The following is a 19,176-nucleotide window of genomic DNA, read 5'->3' on the forward strand; positions in this document are numbered from 1 at the left end:
GGCTCCTTCTGCTGCCATATTTGTGAGACTCATGCTCCTTGTGTGTAGGTGTCACTGTGTAATTGTCATGGCTGTATGGTGTTCTACCCAACGGCTATCTTTGCATTTTTTAACATCCATTCTCTTCCTGATGGGTATGCAGGCTCATTCCAGTTTGGTGCTATGGTGAGTATTTGGCTGTAAAGATTCCTGGCCATGCCCCCTGGTATACATGACAGCCACAGCCAGGCCCTGAGGTGGGATTGGCAGGTTGGAGGACTGTGTGTCTTCTGCTCCAACAGTTGATGCCAAGCCATTTTCCAGGTTGGTTCCATCAATTCACATTGCTACTAGCAGTGTATGCAAATCCCCCTCCCACAGTCACCTCTGACACTGGTGACGTCCATCTTTCTAACTTCTGAGGCTCAGATGAGGGTGCTGCAGTGACTCCTTTGGGTGCTGATTTGCATTTCTCTGGTAAGTGAAAAGTGGAGCACTTTTTGATAAATACCTTGCTCCCTGCATGTCATCTTCTGTGAAGTGTCTGTTCACATCTCACATCTCATACCTTTTTTTTTAAGTGAGCGCTCTAAATCTTTTATTATTTGCAGGAATTCTTTCAGATATAAGCCTGTGATTTATTTATTTTTGTATAAGGTGTGGTAGGCAGAATAATTCCCCGCCCCCACAACTGCCCCGCCAAAGATGTCCTGCCCTAATACACACAAACTCAGAGCCTGCAAATACCTTCCATGGCAAAAGAGACTTTGCTGATGTGGTTAGGGATAGAGACCTGGACATGGGAGAGGATCCCAGATTATCCAGGTAGGCCTAGTCTAATCCCGTGAGTCTCAGGAGTGGAGAGCCTGTCCCGCGGGGCTCGGGGGGAGAGGTGACAGCGGATGAAGGGTCAGAGAGATGTGGTGCTGCTGGCTTTGGGGCTGGGGGAAGGAGTCTCGGCCAATGAATGCCAGTGACCCCTGGGGCTGGAAAAGGCAAGGAAGAAGGTTCTCCCCTAGAACCCCAGAAGGAGCCACCACTGCTGAGTCCTGCCTGCTGGCCCAGTAAGGCCCTGGGACTCCAGACCTACCGAGCCAGGAGGTGATGAGTTCTTGTTGTTTCAAGCCACTCCATTTGCGGTGACTGGTTGAGGCAATAGTAGAAAACTAAAGACGTGTGTGCCGCACAGTGATTCTGCCCCTCTGGCCTTACTTTGGTTCTCTTAGTGTCCTTCGGTAAGTGTGAGCTCTTGATTTGAATGGGGTCACACTTGCCACATTCCCTTTGATGCTTCTTAGGTCGTGGTTGAGAAATCTCCCCTAGCCTGGGAGCTGGAGAAGCCCCTTCTCCATCATCTCCTAGAAGCCTTGTGCAGCTTTTCCCACTGAGGTCTGCGGTCCCCTCTAGCTGAGGTCTGTGTGTGGGAGGAAGGCCTCTTCGGAATCTTCTCTGTGCAGGTGGCTGACCAGGCGCTCACTTAGTGAGTGCTAAGTGTTTATCTCCTCTCAGCAGCCAACCAGCCCAAAGCATGAACTCTGCCGTGGTGGGAAGCAGAAAAGTTCCTATTAAACTTTCCTCCTTTTTAATAAGTGTTTTCTGGACCCCGAAGTGACTTTTTTCAAGAAGTGTGAAGTGTTGTGAGTGAGGCATGGGGGGATGGGGGAGGCTTGGGGGTGAAGGTGAGGATCGCCTTGTGTCAATTACTGGAGGTGGAAAATCCTTGCAAAAGTCTCTCAACCTCCCTGAACATTGGTAATGCCATCTGCTAAATGAGGGTCCTGACTCTTCCCGACTTACCAAATTCCAGGGAAACACCTGCTGTGCAACAGATGCAGGAAAGTGATCAAAACCACTGGTGTTCAAGAAACACACATTGAAACTGGTAAAACTTTTCTGTCCCAAAGCAAACATATTTAGAAACATAATTCTCCATCTGGTGAGGTTGTGGGCATGTGGCGGCCTGACCGAGCTGGGGGCAAAGGGGCAGCTGTGGGCGTCATGGGAGTGTGCCTGGCTGGGGAAGTGGGGTGACTTCCACGACACAGCACTTGTGAGTGTGGCCTCCCCACTAGCAGGTGCGTGTGGAGGGGTCCTGGCCCGTCTAGGCGGGCCGCACCTTCATCTCTGACACCTTGTAGCTGTATTTGTACCCTTTCGCCGCACTCCAGTTGATACCATTGGCATAGCTCTCATGGGGTCCCCTGAGGTAGAGACCATTCAGGTTTGAAGCATGACAGTCGGCATACCACCAGGCTCCCTGGAACTTCTCAGCACAATTTGAAGAACTCACATCATTGTCTTGGTCTTTGGTGGAGAAGAAGTTGTTGTTGTGGGCCGTTAGAGAATTACCTGCTCACAGAAAATGTGGGGTTTGCAGATGCTAGAAAAAGCCCTGCCACTGTGAGACCCTCACCACGTCCTGCCTCTGAGCAGAGCCAACCTCACTTTAGCGATGCATGAGCCGAGGTACAGGTGCACAAATGACCCACCCAGGCCTTGGAGGAAGGGGAAGCAGGAGGCAACCTCTGGCAACCTAGTCTGGAAATTCCTCTCCACAACCTGAGGCCCCTGCTCCAGCAACCACCTGTTTCCTCCGGGGCTCCCCCAAACTGTCAGGCCTCGTGCTCTCTCCTGGAATAACCTCCCTCCTCCAGCCTGCACCGCTCCTTCCGGTCTCTCCCCACGTTCCCTGGGGCCCTGGTGGCCCTTGGTAGGTTCAGAACAGCCCTCACCTGGGGGCTCCTCCTCCATCTCAAGCCCTGAGCCCGAAGCTCATCCCTGGCTCCTACAGCTGAGAAGTGTCACCCCCTGAGCCTCGGTTTTACCACCTGCAAAATGGGGGTGACCTTCCCTGCCCTGCTGCCTTCCTTGGAGGTCACGCGTGAGATTGTGCCTGTGAAAGAACTGCACAGACTCCAAGGCTGTCATTTCCAAGGCTCCCCTGGGACTGCCTTGCTCCATGGAGCAGTTAGTTACACAGACTTCCAGCTGCAGCAATTCTCAGCGCCTTTCACGAATGAATGTGCACTGGGAATTCCCTAAGCAGACGCCCTGTAGGAAATGCCTCCCCAAATTGTGCAGCCAGAGACTCCTTTTGGTAAAGAATGTCCCACAAGGCTGGTGTTCCATGGAGCACAGTTTGGGAAACAGCTCCAAGGCACCCATGAGAAGAAGACATCGTCTTCCAGGTTTCAGCAGTGATGCTGGTGGGTCATCTCAGCCCTGCCCAGACGGCTCACTGTGCGGCAGACATAGCCTTAGGAATACCAGCCGCTAGGTCCTGTGAGCCCCACGCTGTACAGAGACACAAATGCTGGTGTCTGCTTGATAGATGGAGAAACGGGATGCAGAGAGGGGAGGGCCCAAGGTCACCAGGGGAGACAGAGCCAGGTTCTCTCTGCTTCCCAAGCCCCACTCAGGCCACCCAGCCCCAAGCAGACACTCACCCGCGGTGCCCTCAACAAAGGCTCCCAGTACCAGCTTGTACTTCTCCGCCTCACCGGCCACCTTGAATGATCTGTACTTAGCAAACTGGTGGTTGCCCTCAAAGTCCACCAGGTCCACACGGAGCTCGCTGCTTCCTGTTGGAAAAAGATTTTAAGGCCCCAGCCTTTAAGATCTTTCTGTCACCAGGCATGAGGGCTGGGCATGGGTAATTTTTTTTTTTGAGACAGAGTTCCACTCTTGTTGCCCAGGCTGGAGTGCAATAGCACGATCTCAGCTCACTGCAACCTCTGCCTCCTGGGTTCAAGCAATTCTCCTGCCTCAGCCTCCCCAGTAGCTGGGATTACGGGCATGTGCCACCACACCCAGCTACTTTTTGTTTTTTGTATTTTTAGTAGAGATCGGGTTTCACCATGTTGGTCAGGATGGTCTCGATCTCTTGACCTCATGATCCACCAGCCTCAGCCTGCCAAAGTGCTGGGATTACAGGTGTGAGCCACGGTACCTGGCTGGGGATGGATACATTCTTAAGGGATGTCTGAACGTGGCATCCAGGAAAAAAATCAACTGGGACTGTCAGAAAATCCCTTGTTGCTATCAGACCCTCAGGGATGGCTTTCTGTTTCTAAACACCTTTCCCGTTATTTCAGAGACCTGAACATGCCCCACTGGAGTCCATTGGGTGGAAAGGAGCATTCTTTCATTTTGAAAGTGTACCTTCTCCTTCTAAGGGTTGGTGAGCCATTAACACAGCAGTGGGCAAAGCTATAATTGTAGTTTCTTTTGCAGGAATTTGAGGCACCTGAGTGGATACCTTCAATCATGCCAGGGGGCAGTGGGCAGGGGTAATGGACCAGCAATTATACAGACTGCCTCAGGACCAGCTGTGAAACTCATCCCCTGCCCCAGAGGGTTGCGGGGAGGCCCTCTCACTCAGGTGAGTGCGGCTGCAGGGGACCTGCCAAGGCGTGGGCTGGAGGAGGCGAGCGTGGGCTCTCCATGGGACTAAGATGCCAGCTTCAGAGGCAGACAAACAGCTGGAGATGGGGGAAGGCTACCCCAAGCCCCAGTGGTCTCTCTCCTGCTTCCCACACTCAGGATCTAAGATGCCAGTGGGGCCAAGACCTGAAGAGGCCTTCAGCCCAGGGCTCTAACCGTTTCCCTTCCCGATGTTGCCAGAGCCTGTGGCAGGGGACGCAGCCCTTAGAGGTCCCAGTGCCACCTGAGTGTGCTCAGAGTCCAATCCCCTGTGGGCCAAGAGGCACTTATGTTGCAGGTGGCCCAGGCCTAAGGGGCAGGAGCACCTCAGGGCCCCCCAACCCCTGAGCCCCGGCAGTGGCCCTACCCTGGGCAGTCAGGGCGTGGATGTTGTCGTTCCCCAGCCAGAACTCCCCCAGCTGACTGCCGAAGCCCTGCTTGTACGCGGCCCAGTCCCGGTAGAAGTCCACGGAGCCATCCATCCTCCGCTGGAAAACCTGTGTAGGAGCCAGGATACAGAGTCAGGCGGGGCAGGCCGATGGCCCACAGCACGGGGGACCCGCCCTCCAGAGGAGCAGCATTTGTAGTTGGCAGAGCATCACGGGCCGGTGCCACAAGCATGCCCACCTGGTCTCCTCGCAGACCCCATGGGATGAAAGAGGAAATGCGGGCACAGAGAAGAGAGGCAACAAGCCCCAAGCCACACAGCAGGAGAGCACCGGTCCCCTCCCAGCCTCCCCGACGGCTTGGACTTTTACCCATGGGTCACTTCCCCCATCATCTATGATTGTCCCCATCCAGGGGAATAGAGAATTCCAGAGTGTGTTCTCCCCAGGTGTGCAGCCTGGCCTCCGGGACTCCCAGGCTGACTGCCTCTGCCCAGCCCCACACTCACAGTCCAGCCCCCTCCGTCCATGTCCATGTCACAGAGCACAGTCAGGGGCCGGCAGCTGGGCAGGTAGATGGTGTGCCAGCCACTCAGGAAATGCCCCCGGTCTAGCAGGTCCTTGCAGGTGCGCGGGCCTGGGAAGGGAACCCGGGGAATGGCTGCAGGACAGGAGCCCTGGGCAGGGCAGGGGCAGCGGGAGGGACGCCCCGGAGGGAGGAGCAGGGCCACAGGCTTCTGTGCGGACAGAGCAGACTCTGAGGCCTGGACAGGGACATGGCCCCCAGGGCCACGCAGCTGTGATGCCCACGCCCAGTCTGCCTGACCCTCCCACCTCCTAGTGTCTCCCCCACCTTTGACTCCTGGGCACCCGGCCATCTGGGGTAGGTAATAGTAGAGCCCAGGTTGTCATGGCAGGGATTCAGGTGATAGCTGCCCATTACTCGAGTGATTGAGGGGGGATGATAGGTGCAGACAGGGTTCTGTCCTTAGATTCTGTAGCGTGAACGTGTGCAGCTGGCCCCGGGGGTGGGGGCAAGGCTTGGGTACCGAGGTCAGGGTGTGATCAGTCACCTGTCGCACACGACTGAGACTGCCCAGCGTCTCCTGTGTGGAGAGAGGAGACACTTGTCATAAGCTTGAAATCAGAGCCCTCGTCCTGGTCAGCCCCAGTGGCTCCCTGAGCACAGAATAGAGAATGGGCAAAGGCAGCTCCTCTGATGTCTCCAGGACACGTGGCACAGGCCTAGGGAAGGGCGGCCAGACTCGACTTCCCCAGAGGCACCGGCGACATGGTTGTCCATAGGCCCCTGCTGTGTAGCTTGAGCTTGGTGGGCTGTGGCAGGTGCTGTGGGTCCTGCTGGATGAACTGGACCCCTAGTGGGGCCTTCGCCACTGATAACAGTGGAATAACTATTCAAGCCTGGCAGGGTCACTCCAAGCCTGCCCTGCCTCTGCCCTAGCCTCTGTTTCTTGAGACTCAGGTATCAGCGGACCCTCAGCCCCCGGCTCCAGTTCTCATTTGTGTTTGTGGGCGGAGCGTGGGTCCGCGGACACTCAGCCCCCGGCTCTGGTTCTCATTTGTGTTTGTGGGCGGAGCATGGGACTGTGTCTTAGAGTCTTGCACATTTGGCTTTTTTAAACTTTTACAATTTTTGAATAAATGAGCATAAGTAAGACAGAAATTGAAATATTGAAGTGTCACCATCTACGCACTGATGTGGTCCTGCTGGCCACTGGGAGTGACTGCTGTAGACACCGGGGTTTGAGCCCTCGTGGATTCTGACAACAAAGCCCGTTGGGCTCCTTCCACCCCTCCCTCCCCACAGCCCGGATTGACAGGGATGTGGGCGGTGGGTGGCCGGACTGAGGCCTCCGAGACCCCTCCCCTGGACAAAGCCTGCAGAGGCAACTGCCTGGGTCCACGGGTGGCTCACCTTTCTCTCCACGCATCCCCTTCTCTCCTCGGTCTCCTGGAGGAAGAGGCAGGATAATGAACTTTTGACCCCAGACGTGTGGGCCACGGAGAGGCTGGTCCTAGGGTGGGCTCCTGGCCTGGACACTGCATCTCCCCAGCCCTGCAGGCTCACTAAGGCATCACAACGCCCAGGTCTCAATGGTGGGGAGGGGCCCTGAGGCCTGGAATATCTCAGGGTCCCTGTCCGCTTGCCACTGTCTTTCTCTCTCTGTTGCCCTGTCTCTCTGTGTCTGTGTCTGTGTCTCTGTCTCTCCCTCCCTCATTTCATTACAGACAGCTCCAAGGTCCCTGTTCAAGGCCTCCTCGCTCTCTGTCCCCTGGTTACCTTTGGGCCCTACTGGTCCTGCCTTTCCAGGGGCTCCAGGGAGACCGCGTTCTCCTGAAAATTCCAAAGACATATCACTGAGAAAAATGCAACCTAAACAATTCTCCCTGGAAATCTTTGCCCCAAGTGGTTAAGTCCTGACCCTCCCCCACGCTGCCTTGAACCCATTCTGGTTCCAGGAACCCTCAGAATTGCTAGCCATGGACTTAGCCTGGGGGTGACTGCAGATGGAGGTGAGGGAGTGATGGAGGGGCCTGCACCCCACCTTGGGCTCAAGGCAAGGTGCACCTGGCTCCTGTTTGTGCCTTGGGAGCAACCTGGGTTTCACCCTCTGTTGACCATAAGCCTGGGCGCAAGTCACCCTCACAGAGCTCTACTGCCTAGCAAGGGACCAGGTTCTGGAACAAGGAATGCATCCTCAGAGATCCTCATCCTACCATGTCCCCACACGGAGAGGGTGGGCGCCACGTGCAGCCACTGCTGCCAGGGAGGATCCAGTTCCACTGTGCGCCTGAGCTCCTGGGGTGTCACACAGCCCTCCACGCGGTTCTGACCAGAAAGGTGATGCTTCCGTCCCCGATGCCAGCCGAGAGGCAGCCCCCAGCCCACTCGCTGACCCCAGTGGCTGAGGAGAGTGTGTGGGGGCTGGTTCTTGCTTTAGGGTATATTAGCCAGCCATGCCCACTGGTAGAAGCCTGGTTCAAGGGAAGTCTGAGCCAGACTTGGTTCTTCTCCTGCCAGGGAAGGGCTTCCTCCCCATTGTTCCCTCAGCAGGAGATAGAGACCCCACTCTCAGGTCCAGCCTGCGGAGTGGGCACAGAGGACCTGGTCCCGGACACCCACACGGAAGCCCGGACACGTCAGCGAAAGTCCAAGTCATAGGGACATTTGAGCTTGTCCCATCTACACTGGGACATCCCCACCAAGTGCTCCGCAGGCATCATCTTGAATGCCTCCAGGCATGGGGAGCTCACCCCCTAAGGCAGTGTCCTTTCTGAGCTTTTGTGCACATCTGCCTTATGCCATGCTTAGGGGGACCCAAAACCACCCAAGGGAGGTGCCTGCTGTTCGTTCTCCCATGTTCCCTGCAGACCCACATGCAGAGCTCAGGGCTCAGGATTCGGGTGCCCTCTGTGCCCTGAAGTAGACCAGTCCAAGTCCCAGCTCCACTCCTTACTGGTTTGTCAAGTAGGAAAGTCTCTGACCACTTTGAGTCTCAGTTTTCCCATATGAGGCAGGAACAGAAGAAAGTGGTCACCTCAATTTTCAGGTGAGAAGGTAGAGGGACATAGAGCTTAGAAGTCGTGCCAGTAGCCGAGCAAAGCTGGATCAAGGACTAGGAGACAGAGCTACAGAAGCATGTCCAAATGTGAGCTCATGAAATAGTTAGGAAAGACTCCCTCCATTTCAGAACCCTGTTGGGCCCTGGGAGTCAGCTCTGTTCCTGGCTCTAGCAGGGGCCAGACCCAGGCTCTTGATCTAGGAACCACGGTGGGGGTATTGCCCAACTCCACATCCAGTTTCAAAAAGAGCAAGAGCCAGTGCCCCCCGCCATGCCTGGCCTCCCCACCCGGCCCGCACCTACCTCTCTCTCCAATGGCACCTGCCTCTCCCTTTGGCCCTGGGGCCCCGGGCAGCCCCGGGCAGCCTCGGAGAATGGTGAGCTTGTCGGAGCCCTCCAGGCCCACCACCTTCACCTCTGCAGAAAAACACAGGTGCCCACTCAGTGCCCGGCCCAACAGTGGCTGGGAAGTGAGGTTTTCTGCTCCGCTGGGGCCTTGGTCTGTCCTCACCCCTCAGGCACTGGTGAGGTGGAGAGGTGATGGGGGGCAGAGCCCTGGCGTTGGAGGCCACCCCAACCTAGGGAAGCCCCATCTCCTCAGTGCTGTGTGTCCCGCGGCAAGTAACTTAACTCCTCTAAGCTTTGTGCACTGGGCTGCCAAGCGGGGATAATAACAAGGTTGTGGCCAGGAATTGGTTAAAGAATGTGCATTTTAAATCTCTTATTGTAATTTATGGCATTTAGAAAGAGCTTAATAAACAGTGGGCACTTTCAATAACTAATGACAATCAATATTTCTAAGAAACTTGGGGAATTGGGGCTGACAAAGCATTTTCCCTCCCAGACCTTGGGAATGTAGTTGTAGAATTACTGGGCTGGAAGGGGCCTTCTAGGTCCTCTGGAGAGGGGCAGTGTGGGGTCCAAGGACACAGAGCCAGGTGTGGCACAGCTGGAGCCAAACCAAGGTTGTTTACTTCTTTGAAAAAATATTTTTCATTTTGTTCATTACAAAATCTACACGCCCTGCTAAGGGCGCTCTTAGAGACTGTGGAACGGAGCAGTGCTCTCACCGGAGACATGGCAGCTGCCATTTTTGGGTTATTTGCTTTCTGTGTTTCCAGTCCTCCTTCCACTAGAGCAGGCTATAATTTACTATTTATGTTTCCTCCATAAATATGTTATCAGCCAGGGACACCAGGCCGTCCTTAGGAGCAGTCTCTTGCTGAGCATCACAGAACCACCTGCTCCCAAATCAGCGAGGGAAACACCTCACCACTGTTCAAACCCTTGTCCCTATCAACTGATTCCTACTGTCTTGGAGGAGAGCCAGAAATCTGCCTTTTTAACAAACCCCCCAAGTCCATGTGGCAGCCACCGTATTAGAGGGTCCTAGAGTGCCTCCCCGGTAAGCCCATAAGAAGATAAAGTCAACAGTATTTTCTTCCTTCTCAGTGACAGATTCCAGACCCATCTGTGAAGCTCCAATGGGCAAATCCTGGGCTTTCGAGGCAGACAGACCTGGTGACATCCCTGCGCTATCCCTCCATGACCCTGGGCAATGCCTCAGCTGCCCTGAGCCTCCACGTCCTTGCCTGAGGATAAAACAGATCTGTTGGGCATCTTCGCAGGAAGATGTGCATAAAAGGTTTTGCCTGGGACCCCCGAGTGTCAGTGAGTGGGGTTGTTACCAGCTTTTAGGGACCAGAAAACCCGGGTCCATCTCACCTGGACACGTGTCAGCAGCCTGGGCAGGCAGGTTCTTGATATGCAGGAACAAGACTAGCAGGACAGTGAGCCCCCGGGCCATAGTGGCTCCACTCAGCTCCATGCTCTCTGGCCTTTGACTCTGAAGGGTCCCCCAGCTCTAACAGGGCAGAGGAAGCCAGTTCTCGCCTTGTGCCACAGTTTCTCAACTCCCTGGGGGACACCCACTTCCTATGGGCCGCTTAGTTGCACCAACAGGAGGTATGAAGTCATCTCAAAGGATGTTTCCTTCCACTAGGCTCCAGCAAGATGCCCACCCCATTGGGCTCTCTTCCCCAGCAAAGACACCCTGCTCCCAGTCCAGAGAGCTCCTGAGACTCCTCTGCTGGAAAGGGTCGGCTTTGTTTGTGGCTCAAGGAGAACACCGCCCCCACACCCCCTTTCCATTCCCCAGCTGTCCCCAAGCAATACTCGGAGACCTTGACCTTAACCTTGGGGGATAAGGAATGTTTTGCTGAAGACGCTTCCTTGCCTCATCTATTCCCAGAAAATTCAGGGTTTGTCAGTCATCAGGCGCTTATCATGAATGGAGAGGAAAAAAATGTTGAGCACTTGTTATGTCCCAAATACTATTTCCATCGTATCATCTTGCACCAGCCCCATTCTGTGGAGTAAATTATTTGAAAGTTACAGCTGGAGAAATTGAAGTCACTCCACTAGTAAGAGCCAGGCATTGGACTCAAGTCTGTCTAACGTCTTGTAGATCACTGGGATTGCTCATTTCACCTGAAGGTGGGGATACCTCTTGTTCCCCCAAATCCTTGAGGCCGTGTTCCTACTCCGCATCTCGTGCTGTGAATCATGCTTAGCCGGGACACGTTGTGGGCACTTTGTGCGGGATTTTTAGAACGTATAGAAATGGTCACTAAGGAGAGTCAGATGGTAGCAGGACCGAGGAGCTGGGAGAGGTGTTGTTTTGTGGTTTGTTATATGGTTTGCAACTTCTCTGAGCCAGCGTGTGTAGACTGGGTTTCCAAACTCACGGGCTCCCCAGGTGGGAGAGAAGTGGAGGGGCGGCCCAGGGATGGGGGATCCAGGAGACACAGGACCTTGTGTCCAGACTCTCTGGGCACCACAACAACTCTAGACTGTGTGTGTTTGTGTGTTGGCTCCAGCCTGTTGAGAGACAAGGGCAGGAGGCTTCATTGCCTCAGACCCCGCCTAGTGTCCCTGAGCCACTGGCCCAGGCGGGAGAGGTCTGGGTGTCAGTGGTGCGACCTCCTTTCTTGGAGAGGATCCAATTCAGGAGCAACACTCACCTAGGATTGGGTCAGAACAGGGAGAGAGGCAGCAGGTCTGTGCCCCTCAATTCCATTTTCCGGCTTCCCCTGGGTGTGAGGGGACCTCCTCTTCCTTGCAACATCAATGGGTTTATTTCAGGTGAGAAGCCAACACCACCTTCAGATATCAAGTTAATGTTCCCAAGAGTATGTGAGCCCAAGAGTATGAAAGAATGCAAGATTCTGGCAAGTTAAAATATCTTAACATTGGATCAGTAAAAGTCATTTGATTCCTGGCAATGGCAGTTTAGGTATTTGGGGGCATCCTATTAAGGACAAACAGACAAAACCTTTAAAAAGAGATGTGCTTGAAGGCACCATCAAGCTAGCTATGTAGTAAAGGATCACTTTGCCAAGCTCTTGGGAGCCACAGAAATCTTAGAGAAGTGAAACTAGTAGTGGGGACCTCTTTTTGCACAGGGATTTGCCAATCTCCAAAAAAGAGGTGAGAAGTTGGGCAGTGATTTCACCATCTTGCAGAGCTGAAGGTCAAAGACCGGGGCCTACAGCCTGCAAAAGGTATGGGTTTGGGGTTGGCTTTCAGAAGGGCTGCACTCTAGCAATAGGATGAGTGAGCAACAACCAACCTTCACACGGGCTGCAAACTGGTTTTGAGACATGTAAGTGTCCCAGGAAAGGAATCTCAACTCCTGGAATTATTGCTCATGCCCCCAGGCTCCTCGCTGAAAGAAACAAAAATCTTCTCTGAAGGAGAATGACATCATCCCAGGTCATTATTTCTGCAAAGTGTTTTATTTTTTTCAAATGAAATGTTAGAACACAATCAACGATAACCAGGCTCATGGAAATAAAAGACAATGTGTACAAGGACCAACAGAAACAACAGAGTATAGAAAGAGGTCTTTGGAAGCTGTGGATACTGAAGTTACAACATAATTAACAGGGAAAATGGAAAACCATCCTCAGAGACTGAGAACAAATAAGGATGCTTCTCATCACCACTCGGGTCAACATTGTATTGTATGTCACTGTCCAGTGCAGTAGGCAAGAAAACAAAACCATAAAAAGATTGGAAAGGCAGACACAAAGTTGTTATTTTCAGAAGACATGATTGAGGATGTAGAAAACTCAAGAGTTTCTACAGATAAACTAGCAGAATAAAAAGTTTAGCAAAAATCAATTTTGCTTCTAAAAACTAGCCTCAAAGAATTTAAAAATGAAATTTAAAAAATTTGCATCAGCAACACCAAAGTCAAATAACTGTGAATAAATCTAACAACATCCATGCTGGTCTTCTGTGTACAAAACTATCAAATAGGAACTGAAAGACCTAAAAGAAGATTAAAATAATTAGAAAGATATTCTGCGTGTGTGGATTAGAATACCAAATATAGGAAAAATATTCATTTTCCCTTAATTTATCTAGATATCCACTATATTATCAATTAAACTACCATTTTCTGTGACAATTGACATGATGAATTTAAAATTTATATAAAGTGCCGGGTGCAGTGGCTGTAATCCCATCACTTTAGGAGGCTGAGACAGGTGGATTACTTGAGGTCAGGAGTTCAAGGCCAGCCTGGCCAACATGGTGATACCCTGTTTCTACTAAAAATACAAAAATTAGGCCTGGTGGTGGGTGCCTGTAATCCCAGCTACTTAGGAAGCTGAGACAGGAGAATTGCTTGAACCCAGGAGGCGGAGGTTGCAGTGAGCCAAGATCGAGCCACTGTACTCCAGCCTGGGCAACAGAGTGAGACTTCATCTCAAAAAAAAAAGAAAAAAATATATATATAGCAGAATGTGGTGGTACGTGCCTGTAATCCCAGCTACTCAGGAGGCTGAGGTGGGAGAATCGCTTGAACCCGGGAGGTGGAGGTTGCAGTGAGCTGAGATTGCACCACTGCACTCCAACCTGGGCAACAGAGTGAAACTCTGTCGCAATAAATAAATAAATAAATAAATAAACAAATAAATAAAATTTATATAAAGGCAAGGGGCTGATAGCTGTGATACTCTTGAGCAAGAAAAAACAAGGGTGAGTTGCTTGAAGTGATGCCAGCAGTCGTTATCAAGCGATAGTGATGGAGACAGTGTGGGGCTGGCTTAGGCGTACACAGCAAACCTAGGGAAGTGAGTAGGGAGTGCAGAAACAAATCCAGGCACATACGGACCCTAGATTTGTGACATGGTGGCTCTGAAGATCAATAGTGAAAGAATAAACTTTCAATGAGTGGCACAAACTACTGGATAGTCATATGGAAAAACAAGAAGTGACACTTGACTTTTATCAGATAAAAAAAAATCCGTGTCAGGAGAAGGGTAGACCCAAATGTGAGAGGGAAAACAGCCGTTTTAGATCATATTGTAAGATCTCCAATAGCCTTGCAAGTACTTTATATAAGATGGAAAACCACAAACCATAAAGGACAAGTGGAAAAATTGATCACGAAAGTTGTATTATTTCTTTTTCAAAATATACCACCGTGGGAGGGAAAAGACGAGCCAGGACAGGGAAGAGAGATTTCAACACACAGAAGTGGCAAAAGGCTTGTATCCAGAATAAAGGGTTTCTGTAAATCAACAATGTTGTAGAAAGTGGGAAAGTGACTTCAACAAACACTTATAAAAGATAATATTTAAGAGATGATGGAAGTATGAAAACATGCTCAACTTCATAAATAATCCAAGAAATGAAAACTTAAATCTCATGAGATGACTGCAAACACTAAAATTTTTCAAAACAGCCAACTCTACAAGGTTTTGGTGAAGATGTGTCAGAAACCTTGGTACAAGCACTTTGGAAAACTGGCAGTATTCCCAACAATTCCCTATGGCCAGCATATTCCGTAACCAGCGATGTTCAGCTCAGTTCTACTCAACAGAAAGGTGTGCCCAGTTGGAAAGAAGACACGTATGAAAATGTCCAGCCCCACGCCGGAAATAACCCAAACGTCCATCCGCAGCAGAATGGGGCCATCAGCTGAGGTTCGTTCATACTGGAGCATCCTGTAGACTCATAAAAATGATTGGATTCCAGCTACACGCAAAAGCTTTGTTGAAATCCGCAAGCACATGGAGCATCCAGGGCGCCAGCACTAAGGAATGCGAACTGTTCAGTTGCATCTGTACGGAGTTTGAAAGTGGGCAAAGCTGAACAGCAGTGCGAAGGAATGTATGCTCAGTGGCAACGTGGAGAGAAAGGCCCAGACCATGCCAGTGAGATGACCGCTCCCTTAGGAGGGGCCAGTGAGACGACCACTCCCTTAGGAGGGGGAGCCATTAGGCCTGGAAGGGGCACAGGGGGCTGGTGATAGGTTTTGGCTTCATTGGGTGATGCATGTTTAGTTTATGCACTCTGGTGAATGGGTGTTATATTTCACTTAAAACAGCAAGCTTAAATAAACTATTTAAATAAAATAAATAGAACACATAAGGGTCACCATCATCCTGTATTGTTTCCACCACGAGCTATAGCCCAGCTGTCTCTGGGAGGCTTGGAGATGTTGAATGGCTGCTGGTTCACTTCCCTGTTGCAGCTCCAGCTTCTGGGAGGTTGAGCAGCCCCTAGCCAGGCTGTTGCTCCACGTGCTGGGTCTGCAGCCTGAGATGAGCCTTGGAAGGATACAGAAGGAGAGGCCAGCCAGTGAGGCTGGTCAGAGTGAGGCTGGTCAGAGTGGGGCTGGTCAGAGTGGACAGAGGGAATTCCTTCCCCCGGACCATGCCCACCTCCGAGGGGGTCCAACCCCATGGGTCAGCAAGGCAGAAATTCTCACACTGTAAAATGCGACAGTTTATTATGAAGTGAAGAAGTGTGACCACAAAAAAATGAAAATATAATCTAGCAAAAAGCCTGGCTGCCCAAGCCCCAGGAAGGGTCCTTCTGGCAGATGATAGAGTCAGTCACAGGCTGCTGTGTGGATCATGGGGGAGACGCCCTCACCGCACCCTGCCCCTCGAGATTACAACCAGGGCAGCCAGCGGGGTCCTGCTCCACTTCCTCCTGGAGTTAGTCATGCCCAGGACAGCCTCTGTGGCCTCCTCAACCCCAGGGTGTGCCGTGCGGTACTTCCCCTCTGCTCCAGTGGACCTGGGGGTCCTTGCTGTTTCTGTTTTTTTGTTTGTTTGTTTTTTGTTTTTTTTTTGTTTTTCCTGAGACAGAGTCTTGCTCTGTTGCCCAGGTTGGCGTGCAGTGGCGCGATCTCAGCTCACTGAAGCCTCTGCTTCTCAGGTTCAAGCGATTCTCCCGCCTCAGCCTCCCGAGTAGCTGGGATTATAGGCACCTGCCACCATGCCCAGCTAATTTTTTGCATTTTTAGTAGAGACGAGGTTTTGCCGTGTTGGCCAGGCTGGTCTCAAACTCCTGGCCTCAGGTGATCTGCCCGCCTCAGCCTCCCAAAGCGCTGGGATTACAGGCTTGAGCCACTGTGCCCGGCTGTTCCTTGCTGTTTCTGAAATCAAGAAACGTCCTTATAACTGGTTTATGCTTGCCATGGGGGTGCCACACTGTGCTCACCTGTTGAAGCTCAGGTAATACAGCTACAATGCCACATAATAAGAAGCCACCTGAGAGAGGGTGGGGCTCCCTGCACACCTGCTCTGGGTCCACACGCCCCAGGAGCTGCATGCAGATGACGGCACAGAGGAGCCCTCCCAGGCACTTTAGTTCGGGACTCCACATATGCGGGAGGAATGGCAGAGACTCAAATGACACCCTCCAAATATCCCCAACAACTGTGGACAGGACAAAGTTGAGTTCCCAGCTCACCACAGTGAGGGAAAGTGCCAGCTCAGGGTGCTACAGCAGTGCCTCAGAGCAGTAGAGGAAGAAAAGGGAAGGTCAGGCTTCTTGAGAGCTCCAAGTCTGGTTTAGGGTGGATCTTCCAGTGGGCTGGGTCAGGGGATCGCAATGTAATAGTTTTGGGTGGGTGCACACAGTACAGCCAGTACGTTGAGATGAAGAGGGTTCAAGAGTCCTGGAGCATACACTGTGAATTCCTGTTGAAGAATCAACGGGAAGAGTCTCTTGGTTGCAGAGATTAGTCCCACCATCAAGGACTTGAAAGATGCAGGGGTGGTGATTCCCACCACATCCCCCTTCAACTCTCCCATTTGGCCTGTGCAGAAGACAAATGGATCTTGGAGAATGATGGTGGATTATCGTAAGCTTTACCAAGTGGTGACTCCAATTGCAGCTGCTGTAGCAGATGTGGTTTCATTGCTTGAACAAATTAACACATCTCCTGGTACCTGGTATGCAGCCATTGACTTGGCAAATGCCTTTTTCTCCATTCCTGTCCATAAGGCCTACCAGAAGCAATTTGCCTTTAGCCTGCAAGGCCAGCAATATACCCTCACGGTCCTATCTTGGGGGTATATCAACTCTTCAGCTTCATGTCATAATCTTGTTTGCAGAGGTCTTGATCGTTTTTCCCTTCCACAAGATATCACACTGGTCCATGACATTGATGAGATTATGCTGATTGGATCCAGTGAGCAAGAAGTAGCAAACACACTGGACTTATTGGTGAGACATTTGCGTGCTAGGAGATGGGAAATAAATCTGACTAAAATTCAGAGAACTTTTACCTCAGTAAAATGTCTAGGGGTCCAGAGGTGTGGGGCCTGTTGAGATATGCCTCCTAAGGTGAAGGATAAGTTGCTGCATTTGGCCCCTCCTACAAGCAAGAAAGAGGCACGATGCCTAGTGGGCCTATTTGGGTTTTGGAGGCAACGCGTTCCTCATTTGGACGTGTTACTCCAGCCCATTTATTGAGTGACCAGAAAGGCTGCCAGTTTTGAGCGGGGTCCAGAACAGGAGAAGGTTCTGCAACAGGTCCAGGCTACTATGCAAGCTGCTCTGCCACTTGGGCCATATGACCCAGCAGATCCAATGGCGCTTGAGGTGTCAGTGGCAGATGGGGATGCTGTTTGGAGCCTCTGGCAGGCACCTATAGATGAATCACAGCGGAGGCCTCTAGGATTTTGGAGCAAGGCCCTGCCATCTTCTGCAGATAACTACTTTCCTTTTGAGAGACAGCTCTTGATCTGTTACAGGGCTTTAGTGGAAACTGAAAGTTTGACTATGGGTCATCAAGTCACCATGCGACCTGAACTGCTTGTCATGAACTGGGTGCTTTTTGACCCATCTAGCCATAAAGTGGCTAGTGTACAGCACTACCCACATAAAGTGGGTCGTGTACAGCAGCATTCCATCATCACATGGAAGTGGTATACACGTGATTGAGCTTGATCAAGTCCTGAAGGCACAAGTCAGTTATATGAGGAAGTGGCTCAAATGCCCATGGTCCCCACTCCTGCCACCCTCCCTTTTCTCCCCCAGCCTGCACCGATGGCCTCATGGGGAGTTCCCTATGATCAGTTGACAGACGAAGAGAAGACTAGGGCCTGGTTCACAGATGGCTCTGCGTGATATGCAGGCACCACCCGAAAGTGGACAGCTGCAGCACTACAGCCCCTTTCTAGGACATCCCTGAAGGACAGCGGTGAAGGGACATCTTCCCAGTGGGCAACTTCGAGCAGTGCACCTGTTTGTGCACTTTACACGGAAGGAGAAATGACCAGATGTGTGATTGATTATATACTGACTCATGGACTGTAGCCAATGGTTTGGCTGGATGGTCAGGGACTTGGAAGAAGCATGATTGCAAAATTGGTGACAAAGAAATTTGGGGAACAGGTATGTGGATGGACCTCTCTGAGTGGTCAAAAACTGTGAAGGTATTTGTATCCCATGTGAGTGCTCACCAATGGGTGACCTCAGCAGAGGAGAATTTTAACAATCAAGTGGATAGGATCACCCGTTCTGTGGACACCACTCAGCCTCTTTCCCAGCCACCCCTGTCATTGCCCAATGGGCCCATGAGCAAAGTGGCCATCACCGCAGGCATGGAGGTTACGCATGAGCTCAGCAACATGGTATTCCACTCACCAAGGCTGACCTGGCTATGGCCACTTCCGAGTGCCCAGTTTGCCAGCAGCAGAGACCAACACTGAACCCTTGATACGGCACCATTTCCCAGGGTGATCAGCTAGCTACTTGATGGCAGGTTGATTATATTGGACCTCTTCCGTCATGGAAAGGGCAGTGGTTTGTCCTCACTGGAATAGACACTTCAGATGTGGGTTTGCCTATCCTGTATGCAATGCTCTGCCAAGACTACCATCCGTGGACTCATGAAACACCTTATCCACCATCATGGTATTCCACACAGCATTGCCTCTGACCAAGGCACTCATTTGACAGCTAAGGAAGTGTGGCAGTGGGCTCATGCTCACAGAATTCACTGGTTTTACCATGTTCCCCATTGTCCTGAAGTAGCTGGATTGATACAATGGTGAAATGGGCCAGGCACGGTGGCTCACGCCTGTAATCCCAGCACTTTGGGAGGCCAAGGTGAGTGGATCGCCTGAGGTCAGGAGTTGGAGACCAGCCTGACCAATATGATGAAACCTAGTCTCTATTAAGAATACAAAAATTAGCCGGGCATGGTGGCATGCACCTGTAATCCCAGCTACTCAGGAGGCTGAGACAGGAGAATCGCTTGAACCCGGGAAGTAGAGATTGCAGTTAGCCAAGATCGCACCATTGCACTCCAGCCTGGGCAATAAGAGCAAAACTCCGTCTCAAAAAAAGAAAGAATGGTGAAATGGCCTTTCGGAGTCACAATTACAACACGAACTAGGTGACAATACTTTGCAAGCCTGGGGCAAAGTTCTCTAGAAGGCTGTGTATGCTCTGAACCTGCATCAAATATATGGTACAGTTTTCCCCAT

The 19,176-nt window shown here is 51.7% G+C and overlaps 1 protein-coding gene across 1 annotated transcript; it reads right to left on the bottom strand.

Moving 5' to 3' along the window:
- Positions 1-593: 593 nt before the first annotated feature.
- Positions 594-10,224, bottom strand: FCN1 (ficolin 1). Its single transcript, XM_054501459.2, has 9 exons — positions 10,097-10,224; positions 8,675-8,788; positions 7,090-7,143; positions 6,724-6,759; positions 5,861-5,893; positions 5,297-5,424; positions 4,769-4,898; positions 3,426-3,560; positions 594-2,328 (listed from the first exon to the last, which is right to left on the bottom strand). Exons 1-9 carry the CDS (start codon positions 10,197-10,199, stop codon positions 2,081-2,083), a joined length of 981 nt encoding a protein of 326 aa, XP_054357434.2. The 5' UTR covers positions 10,200-10,224; the 3' UTR covers positions 594-2,080.
- Between the last annotated feature and the right edge of the window lie 8,952 nt (positions 10,225-19,176).

This window comes from Pongo pygmaeus, chromosome 13 (assembly GCF_028885625.2).
Source record: "Pongo pygmaeus isolate AG05252 chromosome 13, NHGRI_mPonPyg2-v2.0_pri, whole genome shotgun sequence".
NCBI lineage: Eukaryota > Metazoa > Chordata > Mammalia > Primates > Hominidae > Pongo > Pongo pygmaeus.

What these genes read in the sequence shown, in the direction of transcription:
- FCN1 (XM_054501459.2), bottom strand. Translation starts at nt 10,199, where the DNA reads ATGGAGCTGAGTGGAGCCACTATGGCCCGGGGGCTCACTGTCCTGCTA. An exon ending in GGCTGCTGACACGTGTCCAG is followed by an intron (nt 8,789 to 10,096) that starts GTGAGATGGACC and finishes GTTTTTCTGCAG; the next exon opens with AGGTGAAGGTGGTGGGCCTG. An exon ending in GTCTCAGTCGTGTGCGACAG is followed by an intron (nt 5,425 to 5,860) that starts GTGACTGATCAC and finishes TTCCCTTCCCAG; the next exon opens with GCCCGCGCACCTGCAAGGAC.